Here is a 25,558-nt window from a genome sequence, read left to right as displayed (position 1 = left end):
ACTGGGGTTTCCTTGAGACAGAGCTTCCCGAAGATCCTGTTGCCACCAGGCCGAGCAGCCTGAGCCTCAGCGACCCCATCTGCCTCCTCGGCCTCCCCCTGCTCACTCCTAACCCCTGAGGGTTGCCCTGCCCTCACTGCCCACTGTCCCCGCCGTGGGCCACAACTGTTCGTCTCCTGCCCAGGACTGGCAGCTCCTCAAAGGCAGCCTGCAGCTGGGGACTCAGGACAGAGCCTGGCAAGGCATGGGGGGTGGCGCTGGTCGAGCCTCCACCTGCCTCCTGCCATATCACCCTGTATGGGGAGGAGCAGGGAAAGACACCTGCTCTGCCACCTGGCCAAGGAACAAGTCACTTGAGTGGTGCACAGCCAGTTAGAAAATGCTGCCCCTAAGAAAACGTGGGAGGGGCCTCTTCACTACCGCGGAGACTCCAGGGCACATGGTCGGCCAGGCCGCCCTCCCACCAGGGGCAGCATCTGCGGAAGAGACCCACGGTACGTCCTCCACGCCAGGCCCCGGGGCCAGACACCCGTCAGGGGCTTCCCAGCCAGGACCCCCACCTCCACCCCCATGAGGCGAGACTGTGTGGAGAGCAGGACTGTGTGCCCTGGGAGTCAGGGCACCCAGACTGTGTGGAGAGCAGGGCCTGTGGCGCAACCTACACAGGGTCCAGCCCAGCCAGGTCCGTGCACAGAGCAGCGTGGGGACCCGTGAGGCTGTGGCCCAAAGAGGGTGGAGCGGTGAGATGGGACCGTGCAGGTGAAAGGGACCCCACCTGGGACCTCCACTGCCTGGAGAGGGAGGACCCTCTCCCCCCACTCCCACAGGCTGGGGCCAATCCCGGTACCCCCAGCCCCGCTCACCCAGTAGAGGGGAGCTGGCATGCCCACACAGAGGAAACCCGCCCCAAGCGGCGACACAAGGTTGGCGTGGGGACTTCTTGGTGAGATGGACTGGGCCTTACAGATCGAGGCCTTGAGACTGGGCCACTTCAGGTGCCACTTCTCCGTCTCCACTGTTGCCACACACGACTTTATTCAAGAAGCCCCGGGCACAGCCCAGACACAGAGCACAAGGGGAAAGCAGAGGGCGTCGCAGGACAACAGGGAGGTGCAGGCATCGTGAGCCCATCCGTCCCCACGCTAGGACCCCCCGGGTCCTTTGAGAGCTCCCTAGATGAAGCTCAGGCAGCAGTGGGCCCTGCCCCTGCCTGCCCCCCTCCCCGCCCTGGCTGGAGAACAGGTTGGGGCCTCTCCAGATGCCCTTCCAGTGTGGCCCCAGGCCAGTCACAGACATCTCCTCGGCCACCAGGGGAGGGAGGCCCGCTGGGTCCACAGCCAGCGCCGCTAGGCACCTCCTGCTCCAGGACTCCCGTGTCTGCCCACTGGCTTCTTGTCCTGTCCACATAGCAGGGGCACCAGGGTCTTGCCCTCTGCTGACCACTGTGGCCGTCTCCGCCTCCCCTGCTGAGGGATCGGCACAGCAGGGGATGCATGGCAGGGACCGCGGTGGCTACAGGACCAGGGCTCGTTCGCAGGAAGCAGAGGCAGCGACTGACAGCAGCCCCGGCAGGCTGGGGTGCAGCCCAACCTCAACGGGAAGTTGGGGCGGGGGGACCACGTGCACAGACAGCAGTGCCCCAGGCTTTGGTCCAGCCTAGGAAGGCAAGGAAGGCGAAGTGGGTGGAACAGCCACAGCTGGGAGCCTGAGGCCCAGATCAGCACACCGCCCTCAGGTGGCCATGAATGTAATGGCAGAGCAGCTCACAGCTCGCAGCCTGTCCGCCTGGGGCTAGCTCCCCTCTAGAGAACCAGGGCCGGCCCAGCATGGAGACGTCAACAACCCCACACCCCAGCAGGAAGCACACAGCGGCACGCACACCACACCGACACACATACTCGGGGACCGGCACGACACATGTGACAAAGACCCTCCCTGCTCTGGCCAGAGTCCTTCATCCGAGTCCCTTCCCAAGTCACTGGCCCAGGCTGAGGGTTGGGGAGAGGCTGCTTTGAGTCTGGGTCTAGACCTTGTGCAGCGTCTGCAGCAGGTTGTGGCGGGCGAAGGAGCAGGACTCCAGGGCGCCGTTGGGCCTACGGGGAAAGAAGGGTCAGTGAGCAGGGAGGCACCTTGGGGGCCCGGAGCTCAGTGGGCAGCAGAGGGGGTAGAGGCCACTTCTGAGGCCACGAACGTTCCAGAGTTCATTTTTCTAATTTTCACAATGACTTCTCGACGAAGAGGCACGTGCTGGAGGGAGCGGCACTGCCTTTCTCCTCTGCCCCCATCGCCCCCGACCCCGACTTTCTCTGTGGTGCTGGATTCACTGCTAGTGCAGCTGGTCAGAGCCCCTGGAGACAAGTCTGCTCAAGCTCTTGGGAGACGGAGGCCTGAGGAAGGCCAGGTCAGCTGGGGCCACACAGGGCCTCTGTGAGGCCAGGGGACGGGCCTCCCCACCACCCTTGGGGGGTCCAAGCAGGGCCTGGAGGCTCCTTACTAGTTGGCTGTGGCCAGTGCCCCCCCCCCGTGTCCCCAGACACAGAACTGCACTCAGGGACGCGGCTGAGCGCAGGCCCTTGATCAGCCTGTGACGGGGGACACTCCTAACTGACCTTGGTTTCCTCATCTGGAAAATGTGGGGTGTGGCACGTCCTGTCTCTCACAGAGAAACGCTCTGAGTCCCGTGTCCTCAGCACAGGGGAGGAGGCCACACAGAAGTAGTGACAACCAGTCACGCACAAGAGCCTGGGAGACGTGAGGGGCCTCTCACAAGCCCGAGTGACCGGGCCAGGGGAGCCTCTGCTGACCACGGGAACCGACATGGGCACACTCACTTGGTCACGAATGCCAGCAGCAGGGGTGCGAGGGCCTTGGGGAAGTAGTCCTGCTGCACCATGTGGTTCAGTGTCATCAGGGGGCCGTACAGGTTGGCAATGGCCTTGACTTTGTCTTCACTCTGCAAGGGAAAAGCACCAAGTGGAACGTGAGCTTCAAGGTCCCCTGGGGGATTGTAGGTCTCCACCAACCACAGCCCCTGCTCAGAGAGCCCCATGGCCAAGGTCAAGCTGAGTCCCATCATGAAGACCAAGGCTATTTTAGCAGAGCCAGGCCCAGGACAGTGTGAGTGACGTGTCATGTGGGAGGGGCAGGAGGACGAGGCCACCATACCCGAAGTGCACTCCCCGCCCGGCTGCCACTCCTCCCAGCCGCACCTTGAGCAGACCCATGTGGATGAGGAGCCTGGTGAGGAAGGCGTTGGAGTTGAAGGATGACGAGCTGAAGGCCTTCTTCATCAAGGCATCTGCAAGGCAGAGGCAGCAAGGGCAGGGTGCTTACTGCACCAAAGGGCTGGCCACGGGCTGAAGGGCCTGCAGCACCCGGCACCCGCCCAAGCTGGGTCCTGGGTCCTGCCTCCTGTGCTATTCAGGATGTGAACACAGGCAGTGGGACATGGACACAGGTACCAGGCTGAGGGGACACCCAGCACCAGGGGAAGGGATCAATCTACCAGCTGTGACACCTTGGCCTTTCCCTGTCCTGGCCTCTTAAGTAAAACGGGCTCGGAGACCTGGCACAGCTGGGGCAGAGATTAAGTGACGCAGGTCTCCCTGGCAGGAGGTTTCGGCTGCCCATGAGGGTGAGGGAATGTGGACAGGGGAGAGAGGGCACAGAGCAGCCAGGGGTCTGCAGAGACCCCTGAGGCATTCGCTTAGGTGTTGGGCTGTTCTGGGAGACAGTTTGGGTAACTGGCTCTCACTGATACCCGTGGGGCTGGGACCTCAGGGAGCAGAGCCAGACCCCCACCTGGCCCTCACCTGCCTGCCCAGCCTTGCTTCCCACGGACCCTCCTGCCTCAGCACCCTCCCTGGAGCAAGCATCGCACGTGGCTCCAGCTTCTACCCTCTTCCCCGAGCCCCGCTGCTCACCCGCAGGCCCTTCCTCTCCTCTGTCTAGTAGGACCTGGCCACCCTTGGAGGCTCAGACAGACGGCGACAAGGTGAAAGGCTGATGGAAGTGATGAGGTGGGGACAGGAAGGCAGGCGGGGCTTGGGGTGGGGCTGGGGGACCAGAGATCCCAGAAAGCCAGGTGGAAGGTATGGGAAAAGCAAGGGACCTCCAGGTGGAGCGGACCCCACTTGCAGAGGTTCAGAGGTAGGGACAAAGGTTCAGGTCCCCTCAGCCCTCCTCTGAGATGACTGCCTCCACAGGGACCTCAGGGCCGTGACCAGCTGGTCCTCCTGTGGTGGACGCCACCTAGCCCACGTTCTAACTGAATATAGCTGTGCAGCTCTGGGAAAGACCTCAGGTTCCCCATTTACAAAAAAAACAGAAATGAGAGCCCCCGGGGGAGAACCCACTGGGGGGCTCTCGGAAGTGCTGGCGCGGAGGCACGCCCGTCGCTAGAAATGTTGTCACGGAGCCCTGGGGCCCGCAGAGACAGGAGCCCTCCCAGACCCACGGCCCACGTTACCCACTGCGTCCTGGACTGCCGTCCTCACTGAGGCCTCGTCCTTGAACACAGAGGACACCTTCAGGAAGGCGGAGACCACCTTCTCCGGGTCAGATGTGTCAGCCTGAAGACACAGGAGACAACGGCTGGTCAGCGGGGCCAGGGCCCCAGGACCGTAGCTCACAGAGCAGACGTCTGGGCTCTGCTACTTCCTCGAAGAGGCCCTGCCAGGACACGGGCCTCTGCTGGGCAAGGGCAGGCCCTGCCTTGCCCCACGCTGTCCCCTCGGAGCCTGGCCCAGCCCCGGCCCACGCAGGCGTGCAACAAGCACGGAGTGACTGCCTGAGCAGTGGTTCGCCCTGTGACTCAGGGACACCCCCCCGCCATAACCCAGCCTGGACACCCCGCATGCCATGGAGCTCGCCCCAATGGTCCCGATCACAGAGAAGTGGGAGCAACATCCGTGTCCAGAAACGACGTGGGGCACGAGACGAGCTCTACTGACCCAGGAGAACAATGAACCCATGCAGGAAAAGGCGGGCCACAGGAAGGACTCTATCGCATAACCTCACGCACCACAAAGAAAGCACAGCTCAAACCAGGGGAACCAGCCAACCGCTGAGAGCAGAACCACGTCATTTCTGCTTTTCACTCGGCCTCCTGGGGCCTCAGAGTTTCTCATCTGGACACTAAGAGCAACAGGCTCTCCATTTCCGGTTGCCAAGGGCGTTAAATAAATCCATGCGAAAGTACTCAGAAGAGTGCCCGGCAGACAGCAGGTGTTTGATAATCATCTCAGAATAAGTGAACAGGGGAAGGAAGGACGGAATGACCGAACTGCCTATCCCATAGACAAGTGAGGCTGGAGCAAGGGCTGCCTCCCTGCAATACACCTGAGCCAGCCGCCGGAGTCCTGGGCAGCAGATTGTTCTAGAAGCAGCTGGTCCTACAGAACATGCTGAAGGAAGTCTAGGGGGGTGTGTTTAAGAAATTCCAGTCCTCTGAGGTGCGGCAGGCCTGTGCACCCTATAAGCCGGGGTCCCCAAGCTTTTTGGCACTAGGGACTGGTTCGTGGAAGACAATTTTCCCACGGACAGGGGAGTCAGGGGCCAGGGGAGATAGTTTAGGGATGACTCAAGCTCATTGTGTTCAAGCTCATCTCCTGCTGTGTGGCCATGTTCCTAACAGGACCGGACCAGTGCTAGTCCCTGGCCTGGAAGTTGGGGACCCCGGCTGTAAGCCAAGTGTGTTAGCATCGCACTCATTTATAGTCTGCAAACAAAAAGGAATGCGTGGCAGCGCCCGTGCCCCCCCTCCCCCCAGCAGCCTCCCCGCCCAGTCCCCTGTGCTCTGCTCGCCCCTTTTCCCCAACAACCTGCAGGCCCAGCGCGTGCAGGTGGGCGGGGCAGCGCCAGTACCTGTTGGGCTATCAGCACAGCACTCTTGGGCCCCAGGCGCAGCAGCTTCTCGGGAGAAGGGAAAGCCAGGAAGGTGGAGACGTCTGCGGGAGGCGGGGAGGACAGTGCGGGAGCTGGTTCCTGAGGGACGGGTGACACAGGTGGCACTATAGAGGTCCGAACCCAGACTCCTCACCCAGAACACTTGATCGTCACTGCTCGGAGTCTAGAATTCTTTCTCCCACGCGGGTGCAGCTCCCCAGACGCCGGCCCAGTGGGCTCCCAGTGCACAAGCCACCTCCCTAGGACTTCAACAGCCCGGCGAGACACTTGGGCCTGCGCCATGACATGCGATGCCCCAGAAATGGCTCCGAGGCACATGGGGACTAATGTGCACCGACCAGGAACTGGAACCTAGCCTCAATAAGCACCGCCAGTGAGCCCCAGAGGTGCCCGGGAGAAACGGAACACTGAGAAACACTCGCTGTTTGTTGAAATGCTTCCATAAAACTGGAAAAGCCAAATTCAACAAGTGTCGGGGCTGGGGTTTGTCCAACCCAGAGTTCTCCAAAGCTTCATCTGGGAACCGAGGTGGGAACAGGAACCTCTGAATCAGGACACGGCAGGCCCGACTCCACCAGACTCCCGGCCAGGGAAGAGGCAGCAAGTGCCCAAGCTGGGCCGTGGTCCCAGCTAGTCTGCGGGACAGGCACTGTCGCTTCAGGGAGGTCAACAAGATAATCCACTGATGGGTGACAAAAGGATTTCTATTTGTGCTTATTCTTTCACTGTTCTTTTAGAAGTACTTACGCATGTCTTATATACAATGTAGCAGTATCACACACGTTATTATTTCCAAGGGAATGCATCTGTACTGAGCTCAACACGATAGAGCAAAAAGTTCACGGCCGCTGTGTTTAAATTCCACCCCATCACATGGCCCTGTAAAGATGCTGGGGACCCGTGGTTGGGACCAGGTTCCGACCCTTGCAAACAAGGAACTCACCCCACTATTCGGGTCCAGAATATTCCTTGATGGTGTAGCTGGCTCCTCTCCCTGCCCTCCCTGATGCGGCTCTTCTTCTTCCTCTTCCTCCTCTTCTTCTTCCTCTTCATCTTCCTCCTCCTCCTCCTCTTCTCTTTCCTCCTCCTCATCCTCCTCGTCCTCATCCTCACCCTCATCATCACTGCAGAGGGGAGCTGGCTAAAGCAGACCCTCTCTGCCCAGTGGCCCATGTTGGCTCTGAGGCCTGGCTCCGTGAACCAGCTGGGCAGCTGGTTCCCAGGGTGGGGACAAGTGGGTCACGAGGGAGCCCATCACTCACATCTCATCACCTAGGAAAGCCCATGCTGAGACCAGATCTCGTCCCTGTCGTAAAGAAGCCCCCAGACCCAATGGGTACACAAATAAGAGGGGGACTGCCCAAGGTCTGGCAGGAATATTGTCCAGGTAGAGATGTCCAGGACTGTGCCCCCCACCTCTTGCTGACCATAGGAAGCGCACCTGGGGCGCGGGAGAGGCAGGGGGTTCCCTGTCTCCTGAAAAGGGCTGGCCCCCAGGCCCTCTGAGCCCATCTCGGGTCCCCAGTTCCAAGCCGCAGCACAGGCTCCAGCAGTGAGGGCCCACAGTGCTGACCAGCAAGTGAAGCCAGCTTGGAGGTGAAAGGGGAAGGTGAAAGGGGAAGGTGGAAGCGGGTGCTCTCCACTGGAGGAGGCAGCCCACCCCTGCCTGCAGTGGGCCCTGCAAACCCAGGAACCCCACCCTCCTGCACCCATCCCTTCCTTCCCAGTCAGTCTCCGAGACCGACGTTGAGAACAACGCCCTCCCTGTCACGTCACCGCCCTGCCTCACTGCCAGCCACCCTGCCTTGCCTGTCGGCATCAGCTCAGCCCTCACGCCCCTCCCTGACTCACCTGCTCTCCGGGAGACCACCCCCCCCAGCCCTCCGTTGTGCCTCTGCTGAACATGCAGTAATTGGATTCTCCTTGACCCCTTGCCCCGCCGGAACGAAGTTCCACGGGCCAGCAACCCTCACCGCCTTACTCTCACATCCCTCATACCTAGCCCATCACTGGCCACACAGCGGGGACTCAACCAGCCATCTTTAAATGAACAAAGCGGACACGTCACTAACCGCCCGCAGCTCCCACCTGAGGGACGCCAGCACCTGGGCCATGTTGAAGCTGTCCAGCACCTCCTGGAGCTGCTCACAGCCGTCTTCTCCCAGGGTGTTGCCTGCTCGCAGGGAAGGCAGCGGGGTCAGCACGGGCGCCGGGCCCACCCAGCCGGCCAGGGCCGGGGCCGCCCCTCCATACCATTGAGGTCCAGTTTCTCCAGCTCGGCCTTGTCTGCCACGGCCTCAGCCACAGCCAGCGCGGCATCTCTCTTGATTTCACAGAATGACAAGTTCAGCTCCTAAAAATAAGAGGAAGGGGATGTGGCAGGGAAGAACATGGGCCTGTAGACCAGGTCCTAGTCTGAAGCCTCTGTGTCCCCAAGGAAGGGTAAGGTAGGCTCTGTTCTGCAGATGGACAGAATGACACCAGCAGTGAGCCAGGAACTCAGTGTATTTACCTACACTCACTGTGGTGACCCACCTCTCTCTCCCACCCCCATGTTGAAAATGGAGACACTGAGGCTCAGAGAGCGGAAGAGGCCGGACCACGGCCAGAGGGAGGGTGTGGAAGAGCCCAGGCCCATGGGCCTCTGAAGACCAGACCCTCTGCTATCCCCCGTGCCCCACCTCCCCCCACAATGCTGGGGAAACCTCCACCCCAAGGGCACCTTCAGCTTGGGCAGGCCCCCGCGGACAGCGTCTGCGATGGCAACGGCACCCTTGGAGCGCACCAGGCAGTCCCCGAAGTTGATCGCCTCCACCTGCCGCAAGGTCTTCAGTGTCTGCAGGGAGGAAGTGGAGGCCAGGGTGAGGCAGCGAGCTCACTCTGGCCCCTGGGACCTGAGGCCACACCCTGTCCTCTTCTGTACCCAGTCCGCCTGCTCGGCTCTTCACGTCACCCCCGCGTTGGCCTCCTGGCTGCTGGTGACCCTCCTCCTGTTTCCCTGCTACAGCCAGAACCCTTTTCCTGAAGCACAAACCTGGCAGCGTCCACCTCTGCTTAAAAGCCTCCATGGCTCCCTATTACTTCCAGGGGGAAGTCACAAGGGCTCAGCAGGGCCACAAGGTGCACTCTCTTCATCTCCTCCAGCCCTTCCATGTACTCTGAACCCCGGTCGTTTCACACCAGGACCACCAAGCGGGGTTTCCTCCGTTCCTGGGCCTTCCTACCTCCTGCGGACCCCCGTGCCTGAAACCTCCCTTCCACCATCTTTGTCCAGAAAAAGTCCACTGGCCAAAATGTGACCTCCTCCAGGAAGCCTGCCTGGAGTCTGACTGGAACTTCCAGGGTGATCCGCAACTCTTGCAGGCACCCCTGCCGACCCCACACAGTGGCAGGACTAGCCTCTGGGGGCTCGCGGAGCCCTCACACACAGAGGCCCTGATGTCCAGCCAGGCACCGTGTCCACAGCCCTGAGAGTCACCAAGCAGCTGTTCCCTCCCCTCCTTGACACAGAGGCTTTCTGAAGGCTGTGTGTCTGACTCAGCTCTGTGAGGCCTGTGACTGGCATGGGCCGGACGCTACACAGGGGCTCAATAAACAGAACCAGTGAAGAAAACTCTGGGGTTACCTGGAGCAGCTCGGGAAGGCAGTGCAGACACTCAGAGCTGCCTGGGACGGGCGCAGGCCAGCTCCTGACACACACCCTATTCTGGGCATGTTTACTCAGCTGGGCCCTGGGGTGTATACCCGGTGGGCCGGGGGGGGGGGGCAAAAGACCACCTGCTGATGGGTTCCTTGCAAAGGCAACAGCCAGACCCTGCCACCAGGGCCCAACCTGGCCCTGTGGAACCCGCCTTACTTTGGCCATGGCCACAGCGCCCTTCTCAGTAAAGGTGTTGTCATTCAGGTTGATGACCCGCAGCAGGGGGTTGATGGCGAAAGCCTGGGCCAGGGCGGTGATGCCAGGATGATTGATCCCATTCTGGGGCATGTGGACTTCCTCCAGCGTCCCGATGATCTGCGAGGGCAGGACAGAGAGGACAGAGAGGTGGGTCCTGAGCACCAGGTGTGGGCCCACGTCCATGACACCCAGCAGGCAGGAGGGCCGAAGTGGACGCAGACATGGGGAGGGGCTGCTGTCCGCACAGACAGGGGCTTATCTGTGAACGTTCTGGGCAGATCAGGTCTCAAAGTGTGCTGCTCAGCACGGCTGAGCCTCTCTACCACCTCACGAGGGACCCCCACCTGGGGTGAGGATCTCCACCACACACAGAAGGCGAGAGATCAGAGAGGCTAAGTGACTTGCCTAGGGGCACACAGCTCTAGCACCAGTTTCTCAGCCAGGTGTCCGCACACTGTGGGGACCCTGGGCTCTGGTGTGGTGGTCAGCCATGGCCCGCCTCTGCACAACGCAGCTCCGCTTGGTCTTTCTGACTTGGGGCTCCCCTGCCCCACTTTTATGACTGACATCCCATACACCATGGGCTGTTTTGGGGGTGAGGAGGGTCATCCCTAACCCACCTGGCCCTTTTGTACCCCAGCCTTTTTTGACACTTCCTTCTCCCCACCTGGAACACTCCATCTCCTTATTTGTTGGCATTTGCTTGGTGGGCTGGCTACTGTGCATTGTACAGCTCTCACTTTGGATGCCTCCTCCCTACATGGGCTTCCTGGGTCGCCCCAAGCACTGTCAAATGTCTTCCTCTGGACCCCCAGAGCCCCCCACCCTTCCTCTACCATGGCGTTCACCACGCTGGAACGTCAAAGTCTCCTTCTTGTCTGCACCCATCAGTCCCTGAGCTCCTGAGGCTCTGCACGGGGAAGAGGCTGGCGCTACCTAGGTCTCCCAGCTAAGCTGCAGAGCTGGGGTGGACTCCCAGGACTCTCTGTAGGGTGGGCAGGACGGGCAGAAACCACTCACCCCAAAAGCGTCTGCCAAGGCAGTGGCTCCGTCGTTCTCCAGACGGTTTCTGCCGGCCACGAAGACCTTCAGGGCCAGCGGCTTGCCCTGGGCACTGGACTTCCGGTAACACTCAGTCAGAGCAGCCGCCAGGATCTGTGTGGGAAGAGGCAAAGGGCCCGGGCCTAGCGGGGAAGCCCTTCCCCCAGCAGGGCAGCCACGAGGCTAAACCGGTCTTCAACTCCCCACACCATCCCCTGGTGGGGGGCACGGGGACAAGGAACTGCTTAAAAGCTCAGAGGTCACCCCTCCCACGTGCCCAGCACCCTCGAGTTTACAAAGAGCTTTCTTATCTATTGCTTCATGTGTGGGTCCCACCACCCTGGAGTTTAGGCTCGTGTTAGAGACAGGTGACCAAGGCCCAGTGGGAAGGGGCAGAGCGACACTGAGTGGCCAGCTTTAAGCCAGGTCCAGGGGAGGGGTGGCACAATTAGTGCACTTACTGTCATAAGCCCTCTAGCAGGTAGGGACCCTCATGGGTCCCTTTCCAGCTGAAATAACTCAGGCTCAGGAACAGACAGACACTTTCCTATGGTTGCTAAGCAAGTAGAAGACTCTGGACCAGAACCCACATCTTCCAGTGTCTCTTCCATGCTCCCCACTATGTAAGGGGAGCTGGCCAAGGGGACCATGGCCCCACTGAACCATCTGACATCTGGTGTCCGGGCCAGCCACACAAAGCAGGGTCTAAGCTACGGGGAGCAAAGCCCTAACACCCAGGTTTCCCTGTCCTTGGGGTGCTGCCTGAAGCAGCCCCAAAGCCTCAGTTCCTGGGCAGAGGTGAGGCAGGGGTGGAAAACAGAAGCCTTTCACCAGGATATCTCTGGCTCCCTGGCGCGCCACAACCTGGGTGGGGCCGGACCTGTTTTCTGTGCTGACTCAGACTTTTGTGGGTCATGACACACTCGGAGCTACCGCCCCGTTAGGCTGAGGGGAGGGCTGGCTGAGACGGACACTGGGGTTCGGCTCATGCTCTCCGCCTTGGGACAAGGAGTGACAGGCACCTCTGCAGGGGAGGCCACTCTGGCTCCTCCGCCTGGGGCACTGCGAGCATCGCACAGGCTTCTCTTGCTGCTCTGACAGGGCCATGTGGATACAGGTTCAAATCCCACATCAGTCCCATGGTAGCTCTGCCGTCGGGGGGGGGGGGCACTCAACCCAAGACCTCTGAGCCTAGGCCTACTTATCTGAAAAAATGGTGACAGCATCACCCACCTGTCACTGTGAGTGGAGGATTTAAGGCTGTGCACCTAACACACCTTTAAAGAGATGCCCCAACCGCTGTCAATTCCTTTGACAGGCCGCTTTCAGGCCTTTTCCACTTTTTGTTGGAACGTCAAGGGGAGGGAAGAGGGGAATCAGACTGGAGTTCAGTCGTTCAGGGATCCGGGCCTAACGGAGCAGGCCTGGTGCCGGAAGGGGAGAAACAGCCTCCTTCCCTGGGAGGAGGGAACCTGCCCACCCCACCAGCCTGGCTGACGACAGGATGGTGGAGGCAGGGACGAAGGTGAGTTGTGCTGTCTCTTTCTGGGCCACCTCCCCACACGCACAGCCAGGCCTTAAGTGGCTCTGCCAGCTGTTCCCGGGCCACGGCAGGTCTAGGGACACCCAAAGCCTGCATTTTGCCGAGTCAGCAGGTCAGTGCAATACTGCCTCTGTGTTGCCTTGGCAACACCAGAATCGGAGATGGTTGCTTGGCAACCCCACCCTAATGAACTCCATCTCCTCTCTCCACTGGCTACAGGCTGCCGACTTTGAGACCTTTCTTCTCTGAAGAGAAAAAACAACAGGCCGACCAACCCAGATGGCAGGTGGCCAGGGCACATACTTCAGATGGAGGCAAATGCCACAGCGACTTGGCAGGGAAGGGGGGTGAAGGGCAGTGGGGACGTGAGGGAGGGGCTGCCGCACCCACCTTGCCACCCCCGATGCCCATGCCACAGTTGTTGAGTTTGAGTTCGTGCAGGGTAAAGCAGGCGGGGCTCTTCAGCAGGGCCTCAAAGCCTCGCACGCCGTCGGGCCCGAACGCGTTGTCGCTTAGGTCTAGCTCCACCAGCTGGGCTCCGGCTGCGATGAGTCCCTCCCCTAGTGAGATCTGGGCACAGATGAAGCTCATGTCAGTGTCACAGCCACCTGACAGGTGCTGCTTCTGTGCCTGGGGCACTCAGGCGGGTGGGGAAACAGCAGCGGAGATACAGACCACTTTGGTACAGGGCTGCTAACTTACATCCGCAGGGCAGGAAACCCTGCAGGGGCTCTCAATTCTGCTGGGGAGTGGGCTTGGTGTATGTGGTGTGGTCAGGGAAGGCTTCCTATAGGAGGTGACATGTGAGCTCAGTCTGGATGAGAATCAGCTGGTCAAACATGAGATTCCAGACAGCAGGAAAAACGTGAGCAGAGACACAAACATAAAGCAGCATGCACGTGCTTGGAGGAGCAAGTGTGGCCAGAAGGTGCTGAGCAATCCCAGGACCCCTGGGCTGGGGATACTGCAGTGCCCCAGGAGAAATGGGTGAGGAGAGGAGGCACTGCCCCACCTGGCAAAGGGGTCCCTGTGCCCAGCGGGGAGGGAAGCAGCCACCGTGTCCACTTACCAGGGCCGGCGGGATCTCCGACCGCAGCCGCCCCGTGAACATGTCGCTCCAGTGGCATCGCTTTGAAAGGAAGAAGGGGAAGAGTTAGCCGAGACCCCCAGAGGGAGGCAGCCAGCAGCACCCCGCCTTGTGGACTTGGACTATGGAGCACTACGACACTTCTTAATTTGGGCCCTGGCTGGTGTGGCTCAGTGGATTGCGTGCGGGCCTGTGAACCACAGGGTCATTGGTTCAATTCCCAGTCAGGGCACATGCCGGGGTTGTAGGCCAGGGCCCAGCCAGGGCATGTAAGAGGCAACCACACATTGATGTTTCTTTCCCTTTCTCCTTTCCTTGCCCTCTCTCTAAAAATAAATAAATAAAATCTTAAAAAAAAAAAAAAAAAGACTTCTTGATTTGGGCTTTGTTAGCCAAAAGCCAGACCAGCTCCGGCCAAAGCCAGTGGGGCCCAGAAGCTCAGAAGTGTCAGGAAGAGCCCCATCCGTGCAGCCCCTGGTTTTCTGGGAGGGGAGTCAGGATGAGCGAGCGGAGATGCTCTGGGCCCCACGGCAGCCCGTGCTCCCTCCCAACACCAGCTTCCCACACGGTGTGGGGGCAGCGACATACAACACGATTCTGGGCAGCAGAGGAATAGAAAAGTCAACAACACGGGACCCAGCAGCAAGGCTACTACTCTCTCAACTCCATCCCACTGGCCCGCCCACCTCCAGAGGGTGACCTGGCTTTGGGACTGGCGGGGCTCACCCCCTCCCTGTTTCCCACCGAGCAAAAGAAGAGCGGCCCTCGGGCACAGGGCCTTTGGGCGGCCTTATGGGTTGGAACACCCTGTGGATTGTGCGCGTGAAGCCTCCCACCACATTGAATAGAAGGGGTTGGGTTTGCTCTTCCATTACTTCGAAGTGAGCTGACTTAAAGGAAATATCAGGTGAATGCCACAGAAGTGGAGGCCGCAGTACTGGGTTGTGTCACACTGACCAGCACGGTTCTGTCACCGTGGGTCCTACCCTCCAACTCAGCCGCTGTCCACCCGAGATACCAACTCCCGCAGCTCTGGCTTTCCCTTGGCCAAACCAGGGATGACAGGACACGGGGAAGCACCTTTCCCCTGAAAACCCAGTCCTCAAAGTGCACGAAGTAAATGCAACCCCAAGTACTGGGGACACTGGTTTGTGTGAGAGCTAAAGCACTCCCGACACACCCGGGTCTCAGGGGACGCTCTACACGGGTCTGCTCACTGGGGCACCCGGCACACGGGTGCCAAGGGCCCAGCCAGCCAGCCGTGGCCGGTGCACCAGGGCCCCTCACTCCTGGCCTCGCGCCCCGAAGCTTTCCAAAGCCAGCTCTGGTGGGCTGAGGGCCAACGATCCCCACCTCTACCCCGGTACCCTGTCTGTGACGTGGGCTTCAGGCCTCACCAAGGACAAGAGGGCAGCAGAGCAGTGAGGAGGCTGGACTGATACCTGGGCTCCAATTCCGGCCCACGCCTGAGATGAGTGCCTATGGGCCACGCTTTTCTCATCTGTCAGATCAAATTTGCGCACGTGTCGAAGGAGATACTATCTGCCACTGCAGGAGCCCAGAGCATGATGGGCAAGGGCCGCTCCCGTCTGCCCCGCCCCCACCCGGGCTCCCTCTCCCATAGAAACGGGACTGAGATGCTGGGGTGGGTGACCTAAGGCACTGGGTCTACATGCGACGACAAGACGTGCAGGCCGAGCTCTCTTACAACACGGCGACCTCTCGGAGAGGAGAGGAGCCCAGACCCCGCAGAGTTCAGGGCAAGTCCATGCCATGCAGATGGGGGGCTGGTGCCAGAACTTGAACCCAGGCCCCTGGATGCCAAAGCTCAGCTGCTGCAGACTCCAGGACCAGACCCCATCTTCTCTGTTCCTGCCCTGCACAGGTCACAGGTCACCGGGAACGGCTAGCCTCTTTTGTAGGAAAACACCCCAGCTTCTGCTCCAGGAAAGGTCTCCCCAGGCAGGAGAGTGAAAATAGCCACTTCCTGGGCGGGTTAACCTGGCTGGTCTTCCCCGAGAGACAGCCACCAAGGGCCCCTCCCTAAACCAGCCCCAGCCCTTGCTGGGCAAACCCCGTTTTCTCTCCGTGGTCCCCATCTGTATTCCTTCCCCTTCGGAAAGCGCCGCGGTGCCGCAGAAGGAACACTGGACTCAGGCCTGTGAACTGTGGCTCAGCCACTTAGCAGCTGTGGGAGCCTGGGCTGGCTACTTCCTCAGCCCCTCGGAGCCTCGGCTTCCGTGACTTACAAAACGGAGAGTCTCTACACCTGGGTCACTCTGAGCATTAAACGGCACAAGGTCAGTCTTATGTGAACTAAGACAGCCACTTCCGGTCTGCAAAGCGGGGCCCCGTCTTTCCCTCACGACACCTCGGAGGCTCTACTGCACTCGCGCACGGGGGTACCAGCAAGGGGGAGCGTCCAGTGACATCTGCCCGACGTTTTGATCACAGTAACCCACTTTTCTCAAAGAGCATCCTGAAGTCCTGGCATTCAGTGGAACCCACTCTGGAAAAAAACAGGAGGGGCCCCGAGAGCCTGGCCTGTTCAGCTGTGAGGAACGAAGCTGGCTGGCCACCTTGGCTGCAGGACACTGCCAATCTGTCTGGGCGTCTGAGCCGAGGCCTGGCCACTCCGCCCAACACGAGGCTCCTCTATCAGGCCGCCAGTGCTCTGGGGCGAAGGCGGGCGGAGAGCTTGTGAGAAGAGGGAGGTTCTCAGCCGATTCTGTGCCTTCCCTCCTCACAGGTTCCAGCTCCACATCACAGGCTGAAGGCCCTCCCCGTCCAGTTCTGCTCCGTCCCCCTTTCTTTCACTCATGTTGCCCAGTAAGTCTGTTACACTTGTAATGCCATCTCCCTATCTGCTACCCAAATGGACATGTCACACAGGGAGAGGGGCCCTGCCACTGCTGAGTGCTCCGGGGAAGCCAGAGGGAAAGGAGTTGGTCACGATGACCACCAACAACACAGGGGCCCAGAAAGTTCTGCAGCTCTTTGAGCAGAAGCTTGTCTCCAACCAGTCTGGGCCTGCCCACCCCGGGACATCTCACCTTCAACTCCGACTTCTTCTCCAAGGCCTTGGCGATGACCCTGGCCGCTTCCACGCCCACCGTGTTGCCCTCCAGGCGCAGAGCCTCTAAGCCATCAAAGTCTTCAATCTCTTTAATCACATCCTTGGCTGCCCAGAACCAAAGAAGAGAACTTAGACTTGCAAACAGCTGAGGCAGGAGGGCCCCCATCACTCACAAAGGCTCTGACTGCCTACCACGTGCCAGGCCCTGGCTGACAAGGAGAACCAGACAGGCTCGCAGTCTAGCAGGGACACAGCCACACGGACGATTTCCCTGTAACAAGTGTTAAAAAGGCCTGGGAGCTGTGGGAGAGGCCAACTGGCTGCCTGGGGCAATGAAACTGCTTGGGACACCTCGTGGGCATTGTGCGTGGAGCCTCACAGGACAGGAGTGGCACCGGGCCAGGTGGGGGAACAGCACCCAAGTCAGAGGGCCAGAGGTACAATGGCGTGAGGCTTTCAAGGGTTCAACTATTCACGTTTGGGGGGTTCATTACTGTATCGTTTCATGATGATGAAAAATTCCAAACAACCTTCATGTCCATCAGCAGTGGAGAGGCTGACAGCTAACTCACTGGAGTAGAGTAACAGTAACGTCATCAGGAACAGCGACACAGGTGTTTCACTTAGAAAATACTTATGTTATAGTGGTGAGTAAAACATGAGGTTATTCTATGGCATTTGGTGTGATGACACCTCAAAATAACATCACTTGTCCTCTCCCTGTCCCCCTCATGTCCGTGTGTGGGCACACACACAGGCACACACAAGGATGCGGTATGGAAGGCAGAGGGACAGAAGCCAACTGTTAAAGCCGTTATCTCTAGGTGGTGGGTGGGATTATGAGTGATTCAGGTCATAAAGTACTTTTTAAAGTACCTGTAACAGCCCTGGCTGGTGTAGCTCAGTGGATTGAGCACAGGCTGTGAACCAAGGGGTCGCAGGTTAGATTTCCCATCAGGGCACACGCCTGGGTTGCAGGCCAGGTCCCCAGTGGGGGCCACGTGAGAGGCAACCACATACTGATGTTTCTCTCCCTCTCTTTCTCCCTCCCTTCCGTCTAAAAATAAATAAATAAAATCTTTAAAGTACCTGTAACATGATCTTAATTGTTTTAAAATCATTTTTGAAATAATTTTTTAAAAATTTAAAATTTATTTATCTTTAGAAGGGAAGGGAAGGGAAGGGAAGGGAAGGGAAGGGAAGGGAAGGGAAGAGGGAGAGAAATATCAATGTATGGTTGCTTCTCATGCGTGCCCTGCTGGGAACTGGCCTGCAACCCAGGCATGTGCCCTGACTGGGAATCGAACCGTGATTTTTTGATTCACAGGCCTGCGCTCAATCCACTGAGCTACACCAACCAGAAATTTTTTTTCCTTTTTTTAATTGATTATGCCATTACAGTTGTTCTATTCCCCCTCTTCATTCCCCTCCACCCTGCACACCCCTCCCCCACCATTCCCCCCTTTATGACCACGTGTCTCAAGTTCTTTAGATTCTATTATTTCCCATACTATTCTTGCCCTCCCCCTATTTTCTACCTACCGTCTATGCTACTTATTTTCTGTACCTTCTCCCCCCTTCTCCTCCTCCCACTCCCCTGTTGCTTGGTTAATATAATTATGATGTGCCTTGGTGTGTTCCTTCTTGGGTCCAACTTCTTTGGGACTCTGAGCTTCCTGGATTTCCTGGAAGTCTATTTCCTTTGCCAAATTGGAGAAGTTCTCCTTTATTATTTGTTCAAGTAAGTTTTCCACTCATGACTATTCCTCTTCCCCTTCTGATACCCCTATAATTCAGATGTTGGAGCGTTTAAAGATGTCCTGGAGGTTCCTAAGCCTCTCCTCATTTTTTGAATTCTTGTTTCTTCATCCTTTTCTGTTTGGTCATTTCTTTCTTCCTTCTGGTCCACTCCCTTGATTTGAGTCCCAGTTTCCTTTCCATCACTATTGGTTTCCTGTGCATTTCCCTTCAATTAGTTTAGCCTTCATATGTTCCTCTAATTTATGACTAAAATCAACCAGTTCTGTGAGCATCCTGATCACTAGTGTTTTGAACTGTGCATCTGAAAGTTTGGCTATTTCTTGGTCGCTTAGAGTTATGGGCTCTGGGGCTTTGAGTTCGTCTTGAGCCATGTTTTGGTCTGTTCTCGCCTGTTACATATGAGGGGCAGAGCCTTAGGTGTTCCCCAGGGTGGGGCTGCCCAGGTCGCTGGTTTGCGACGCTGTGTGTGGGGGCGGGGTCAAAGAGGGGCAATAGAGGTCCCCTTTGCTCCTTCCCGTCGCTGGGGCCCTCGATGTCTGTCTCACTGCTCGCTCCTTTGCCTGGTTTATCTGCATGCAAATGTGTGACTATGGTCAGCCTGCCACCTTGCGCCCCCACTGGGTCTGCCCATTGCAACCCCACACCTGGGATCCACCAATTGCTGAGTGCGTGCGCTTGCAAGCCACGCACCTGGGTCAGTCTGGCCGAGTTTTCCTGCGCAACCCCCACTCCGCCAGTCGCTGGCTCCACCCCTCTTACCGGTCTGGCTGAACAGTATGTTGTTGTCACACTTCGGTATAGTTCAATTTTCTGTGTTTTGGCTGCGTTTTTGTTACTAAAACTTTGTTATCTTTAAACTTGGTTGTGCGAGAAAACACAGTGTTTCCACCTATGCCAGGAATTGCTCAGTGGATTGAGTGTGAGCCTGAGAACCAGAGTATCGTAGTTTGATTCCCAGTCAGGGCATATGCCTGGGTTGCAGGCCAGTTCCCAGCAGGGGATGCATGAGAGGCAACCATACATTGATGTTTCTCTCTCTCTCTCCTTCTCTTCCCCTCTAAAGATAAATAAATAAATCTAAAAAAAAAAAAAGAAAAAAGAAAAAAAGAACTCAGCTACGTTTTGGGGAAAAAAAGACTAGGAAGTGCACCCAAATTAACAGTAGCTACATCTCTGGGCTGTAGGATAATGAAGTTGCAAGTTTTCTTCCTTCTTCCATGTTTCTTTATTCTATAACATGCATGTACTAACTTTATAATCTGAACAAAACACACCAGTTACATGAATCAAAACATTTTAGTCTGGCTGGCACGGGATGGAGTGGGCTGGAGCAACATGTAGAAAAAGATGCAGATATATGTATATGGGAGACAGAAGTTGAACTTGACCTTCTAGGTTATACAAAGCCCACAGAGGGTCTTGAGAAAGGTTGTGACTTGCAACTGGAAGGGGCTCCCAAAGTGCCACCTGAGCTGGGGGCCTCTGCACACCCCTGCCTCCCTCCACCTGCCCGCCACCGCACCTTCTAAAGGGCCCTCGTGAAGCTCCCAACAGGCCAGATCCTCACAGGCGGTGCAGCCCCGATCGCACCTGTGGAGTCTGCTGCGATCTTACACTGGCCTACACGACTGCCTGACCATCATGTGGTGACTTTGTTAACACTGTCTGTCCGCTGGGCCGTGAGCTCCACAAGGAAAGGGGCTCCCGCCGCTTCTGCTCACTACCGCATATGGATAAGCACTCACTAATGTGTGCGGCCTACACCACGGACCCACACGCTCCTCACACCATCTGATGAGGGGCTACTGTTTTGTCTATGGTGTGGGTGAGTGTATTGAGTGAGGCACACAGAGGGGATGTAGATGCCCACCAAGGTCACACAGCCAGAAAGTGGTAAGCAGCGTTCATCTTCCATTTCTCATTTCACAACAAGGAAAGCTGGACAGGTAGGAGCCTCTCATGTTATGGAAAAGGAAGCTGAGGTTTTAAGGAATGAAGCAACTCTGCACAGCAGTTCAGGGAAACCCGCAGGCTGCTTTTCCCAAACTGAACCCGTGTGCTCCTCCCCCAACCTTGCTTCTGAACTCAACTGTGGCCTTCATGCAGCCCCCCAGCAGAGAAGGCCGTTAACCCCTCCCTGCCCTGCCACCCCTCCTGGGTGACCACTGGGGAGCTGGCATCCGGTGCAAGGGCTGAACGACCTCACAGCTATTAGAAGCTTTTAGAAGACCTGTTCCCAAAAGGGGGCCCTTGTCATCCAGGGATTGTCCAGTCACCCTTCACCGAGAGGAGAGGCGTGTTTATGAGGTCCTTAAAAATAAGGCAACAGGTGCGCCAAGGCCCCAAGGGAAGACGACCCTTGCTGTATAAGCGACTTAAGTACAGGACAACATCGGTGCTGTGCTTTCTACAAGTTCAGCCCTGGGGCACCTCAGAAGCATAGACCGCCCTTTGAAGGAAACATACCAAACTGGGAAGAGCAGGAAAAGGAGGGGCTCAGAGACGAGCTGCCTCTCTCACTTGGTTTCAAGGCAAATGGAGTTGTACCTAACTTAAAAACAGGTCAAGCCCTGGCTGGTGTAGCTCAGTGGATAGAGCGCGGGCCTGCGAATCAAAGGATCGCGGTTCAATTCCCAGTCAGGGCACATGCCTGGGTTGCAGACTGCTTCCCTGCAGGCCAGTTTCCAGCAGGGGACGCACAAAAAGGTAACCATACATTGATGTTTCTCTCCCTCTCTCCTTCCCCTCTATAAATTAATTAATTAAAAAAAAAACAGGTCAGACATGGGCCCCAGCCATTCCTGAATACCCAGACGCCACAGGGCTGCGTGGCAGGGATTTCTCTTTTCACACTCCGCCGCCTCACACAGTAACAAGTTCCAGGTGTTTGTCACTCGGCCATGTAAAGCAGAAAGGCCTTTCTTTGCTCCTTAAGTGACTTCCTGGAGAGAAGAGGGCCTTGTTCTCATCTCCAGCCTCGGGCCTCCTCGCTCAGGCCCCTGCCCACCCCTGGCCCCACTGGCTCACCCAGCCAAGACGGAGCCCTTTCTCAGCCTTCGCTTTCCGACCTGCCAACGGAGATGAAGTCCACCTCCAGGGCTTTTGTGAGGACAAACTGAGATACTACTTGGGTGACACTTAAGACTCTGCCTGACACAGTGCTCAATGAAGGGCGTTCAACTCAAATCCCCATTTCCTGCTGGGGGCCGAACGTCTGCAGAGAAGGATGGGACAGGGATGCAGGTGGACCTCTGCTAAAATCCAGGCTCAGTGACTGACCAGCTGTACAACCTTGAGCAAGTTATTGAAGTTTCACAAGTCTTTCCTTATGTCTAAAACAGCAACATTTGTACCTCAGGGATGATGTAAGAATCAAAAGTAATCAAAGTGCAGGGAGGAACACGGTCCACTTTCAGACGCCGTAAGAGATGTTAAGAATGTGCATCGCCACGCTCCCAGCAGGCCAAGGACTGAGGCGGCCTCCGACCCCGCGGAGGGGAGCAAGCCTGCCCACGCACCATGACAACCAGGCAAGTCCAGACCAGTCTGCCTGGTTGGGCCAAATCTTTGAGGTCTTACAGATACCAATACAGGTGCCTTCAATTCCAGATGCCAGGGGACTCAAGGTTGGTCAGTGCCAGCCAGGACTCGGCCAGGGATGGAAATACAGTCTACCTTCTGATTCCTAGTTCTCCCCAGTCCCCGTGCCTGCACGAAGCGTCCTCCCCTCTCAGGGAGATTCAGCTGCATGGACCAGACCTCCTGAGAGGGCCTGGACTGTTGTCTTAGTGCAGCTCCATGAGGGCCTCAGCTCTGGGGAAGGTGACAGGTAGTCCCAGATCAGCTTGGGGTCATGCGGGTGAAGGTAGGGGTGGATACTGGGACTGCCACTGCAGTCCCTCACTGTCTCCATCCCTCCCAAAGATAACGGGGCCCTTCCCACCTGCCAGCCTGAGCTGTCATGGCAGAAATGCCCACCACACCCCTGGCTGGTGTGGCTCAGTGGACTGAGCATTGGCTTATGAACCAAAAGGTTGCTGGTTTGATTCTCAGCCAGGGCACATGCCTGGGTTGTGGGGGAGTATGTGAGAGGCAACCATGTTTCTCTCCTTCTCTTTCTTCCTCCTTTCCCCTCTCTCTAAAAATAAAATAAATAAAATCTTAAAAAAAAAGAAAGAAAGAAAGAAATGCCCACTGCAAACATGAAGACTGGTAGGGAAGCCTGCGTGTGCTCAAGGGCAAACCACTGTTGAGCCTCAACTGTCACATAGGCAGTGATACTTCCCAGAGCTGCAAGGACAGAATATGATAATGTAGCCAAATGAGCCTGACAACAGTAAGAGGAAGGGCTCGTCCCCACACTCCTTGTCCTCCCTCAGGTCAGCTCATGCAGGGACTCACCATCGTCGGCCGTGTTGAGTTTGAGGCTCTTGCCCTTGAAACTCAGCTGTCCGCCAGCCACCTGGGTTTTGGCTAGCGTCTCTGCCAACTTGGCAATGTCTTCAGAGGCCATACTGGACTCGTTGGCAGGCTCTCCTGGAAATCTGCAAACTGAAGTGGCCAAAGTTTCATTAAGAGAGAAGGCTCGACCCTGGTGGGCAGCTCTGTTGGTTATATGCCAAGGCTGCAGGTTCAATCCCCCATCAGGGCACACACAAAAATCAACCAATGAATGCATAAACAGGTGGAACAACAAATTGATGTTTCTCTTTATCTCTAAAATTCAGTAAGTAAATAAGTTTTAAAGAGAGAGAAAGGGAGGGAAGAGGCTCCTGGGGTCCCCAGTTGGGGAGATAGAGTAGGAAACCAATCAGGGGCCTATGCCCACCTTCCCAATAGCTACACCACTGGGAGAAATGAAAACTGCAAACTAGGAAAGGAATCATTCTAGAAAGGTGGATGAGATGGCAAATATGAGAAATATCATGTTTTGCCTCTGAAGAACTACCTTCCCACTATAAGGCATTCTTGTCCAACCGCCCCAGCTGGGACACCTAGCAAAGCCATGTGAGCTGCCCAGTTCCTGGGCTCTCAGAGAGTGACAGTTAAGTGCCAGGGTCATGGACACCAAGAGTTTGCCCCAAGCACACACCTGCTGGATCATCTTGGCTAGTCCCTGTTTGAGGATCCCATCCCTCAAACAGGACATAGATGGCTACAGGATCCAGGTCATCCGTCCCAGAGAATGCCCCACCACCCACACTGGCATGATTCTGGGGGTGGGGCACAGGAGCCAGCCCACCGCACATCTGGTTTCAGCCCTGGCCAGGAGAGTAGGTAGCCCATGGTGGTCAGACCTCAGGGATTCCTAGGAGACTAGAGGTCTCTACATCACAACAGCCACCATCACAATAGAGCAGGGGCAGAGCTGCTGAAAAAAGGAGCTTCCAGCCTGGAGCTCAGCAGACTCAGAAAGGACCATTCCACTCTCCAAAGAGGAAATGGCAGGTCATCAGGCGAGACCAAGAAGACTGATTAGGCAGAGAGAACTAGGAGATACAGAGACTCCTTCCATCCAGACCACTTACTCCCTGAATCAACTCAGCTTCAAGATATGGTATGATAGCTCCCCATGCTCCCACTGGCCCAAGTAGCCAGACTCGCACCCTCTTTTTCTTGTCTTAACCTCATCACCCCAGTGTGTCTGTCTTTATCAATAGGCATGAGTTATTCTTCTGGGTAAGGAGGCATCAAACCATTCATTATGAGTACTACTATGTGCCAGACATTGTTGCAGGTACCAGGAGTATAGCAGTGAATGAACACTGCCAGCTTGAAACATGTTCTAAACAAGATATTTAGTATCCTAAGTAAGATACTCAGTATCTGATATGAAAAACAAATAGGAAAGGAGGGGGTAAGGAGTTTTTTGAGGGGTTGCAATTCCAAGTAGAATGGTTAGAGGTGGTATTAGGGGAAAAACAAAGACCTGAAGGATATCAGAGATGGAGCCATGCAGATACCTGGAGGAAGAACATTCTTGCAAACTCAACTAACTGCTTTTGTTGGGGAGAGGAACTTCAAGGAGGCCAGCGGGGCTGGGGCACAGAAGAGGAAGGGAGAAAGGAGGTAAGAAATGAGAAAAGAGTATGAACAAAAGGCCCAAAGGTCATTTTAAGAACTGTGGCTTTTATCCTGAGTGACAAGGAGAGCCACTGGAATGTTTCCAGCAGAGGAGAGGGGTGATACACACGCTTCAACGGGATCAATACATCTGCCACATACGGCCTGGCTTTTAAAAGATGCTTCAATGATGGGATGAAGCAGAATAAAAATTAGCCTGAAACTCCACCACCTCTTGCAGTTCTGGGAGGGAACAATCTGAAGCTACGAAAATGGTGTGTGTATGTTGGGGTGGGGGCCCCAAATGGAACAGGCACACAAACTTATCAGCTGGCGGAGGGCCCACCCTTCAGTCTAGTGTACACACGCGATCCACTAGACTCAGCAAAGAGGTGAATTCATTTGTCCAAAGTCTGCAAAGGAGCAGTGGCAGAGCAAAGACAAACGGTAAACATACAAGCGGTCCTCTCCCTTCTCCACTCCGGCGTCACTTTCTTAGATGCACATCCATCGCTCAGGTGAAGCGTTTGCAGTGAGTCACGCCGATTCCCTCCCGAGGGCTGCGGCGCCAGCCCAGGCCCTCGGCGAGTGTGGGCCTCTTGGGAGGCGGCCTCCAAGGGAGATACGAGCGAGTGCCAGCCGCCAGTGACAGGCAGGCTGCGCGAGAGCCGCACCCGGGATCCCTGGGCGACGCGCACCGCCCCCAGTTGACACCGACGCTGACAGGAGACGCCACTGTTGGCAGCGGCGACCAGGAGAGCCAGACACCCTCTCTAAGCCTCAGTTTCCCCACATGCAAAGGGGTCTAGCCCCCCACTCCCACCCTCTCCGCACTTGGCCGTAGAAGGCGCAGGGGAGAAGATGCTCAATGGGCGCCCCACCTCCCACATCCAGTTCCAGAGCCGCCCCGCCCCCATTCCAGGCAGGTGACAGGGAAAGGAAAGGACCCTCACCCTACCGTAAACAGATGGCGCCACCGCGTGGGGAGACCCTAGCAGGCGCCTACTCCCTCCGGGATGGGGGCTGACTTAGGGTCCGTGTCAGGTCCGGTCGGAGTCGCCGCCTCCGAGTCCAGCGGTCCCGATGCCCAGCCCGCCTGTCCGTCTGTCCTCCCCACTCGCGACACCACCTGCTCCCCGCACGGCTAAGGATGATGGCGGAGGAGGAGGATTTTGAAAGCCG

The 25,558-nt window shown here is 57.1% G+C and overlaps 1 protein-coding gene across 1 annotated transcript; it reads right to left on the bottom strand.

Annotated features, from left to right (window-relative positions):
* Positions 1-1,011: 1,011 nt before the first annotated feature.
* RANGAP1 (Ran GTPase activating protein 1) lies at positions 1,012-25,558 on the bottom strand. Its single transcript, XM_037160288.2, has 16 exons — positions 25,335-25,558; positions 22,715-22,864; positions 16,530-16,657; positions 13,459-13,518; positions 12,780-12,959; positions 10,826-10,960; positions 9,764-9,922; positions 8,630-8,743; positions 8,161-8,260; positions 7,996-8,080; positions 6,851-7,031; positions 5,866-5,985; positions 4,469-4,571; positions 3,210-3,298; positions 2,832-2,953; positions 1,012-2,093 (listed from the first exon to the last, which is right to left on the bottom strand). Exons 2-16 carry the CDS (start codon positions 22,824-22,826, stop codon positions 2,024-2,026), a joined length of 1,758 nt encoding a protein of 585 aa, XP_037016183.2. The 5' UTR covers positions 22,827-22,864; positions 25,335-25,558; the 3' UTR covers positions 1,012-2,023.

Source organism: Artibeus jamaicensis, unplaced genomic scaffold (assembly GCF_021234435.1).
Source record: "Artibeus jamaicensis isolate MK-2021 breed Jamaican fruit bat unplaced genomic scaffold, CSHL_Jam_final contig_233, whole genome shotgun sequence".
In the NCBI taxonomy this organism is placed as follows: domain Eukaryota; kingdom Metazoa; phylum Chordata; class Mammalia; order Chiroptera; family Phyllostomidae; genus Artibeus; species Artibeus jamaicensis.
The sequence above is the reverse complement of the archived record's forward strand: the minus strand, read 5'-3'. Positions and strand labels throughout refer to the sequence as shown.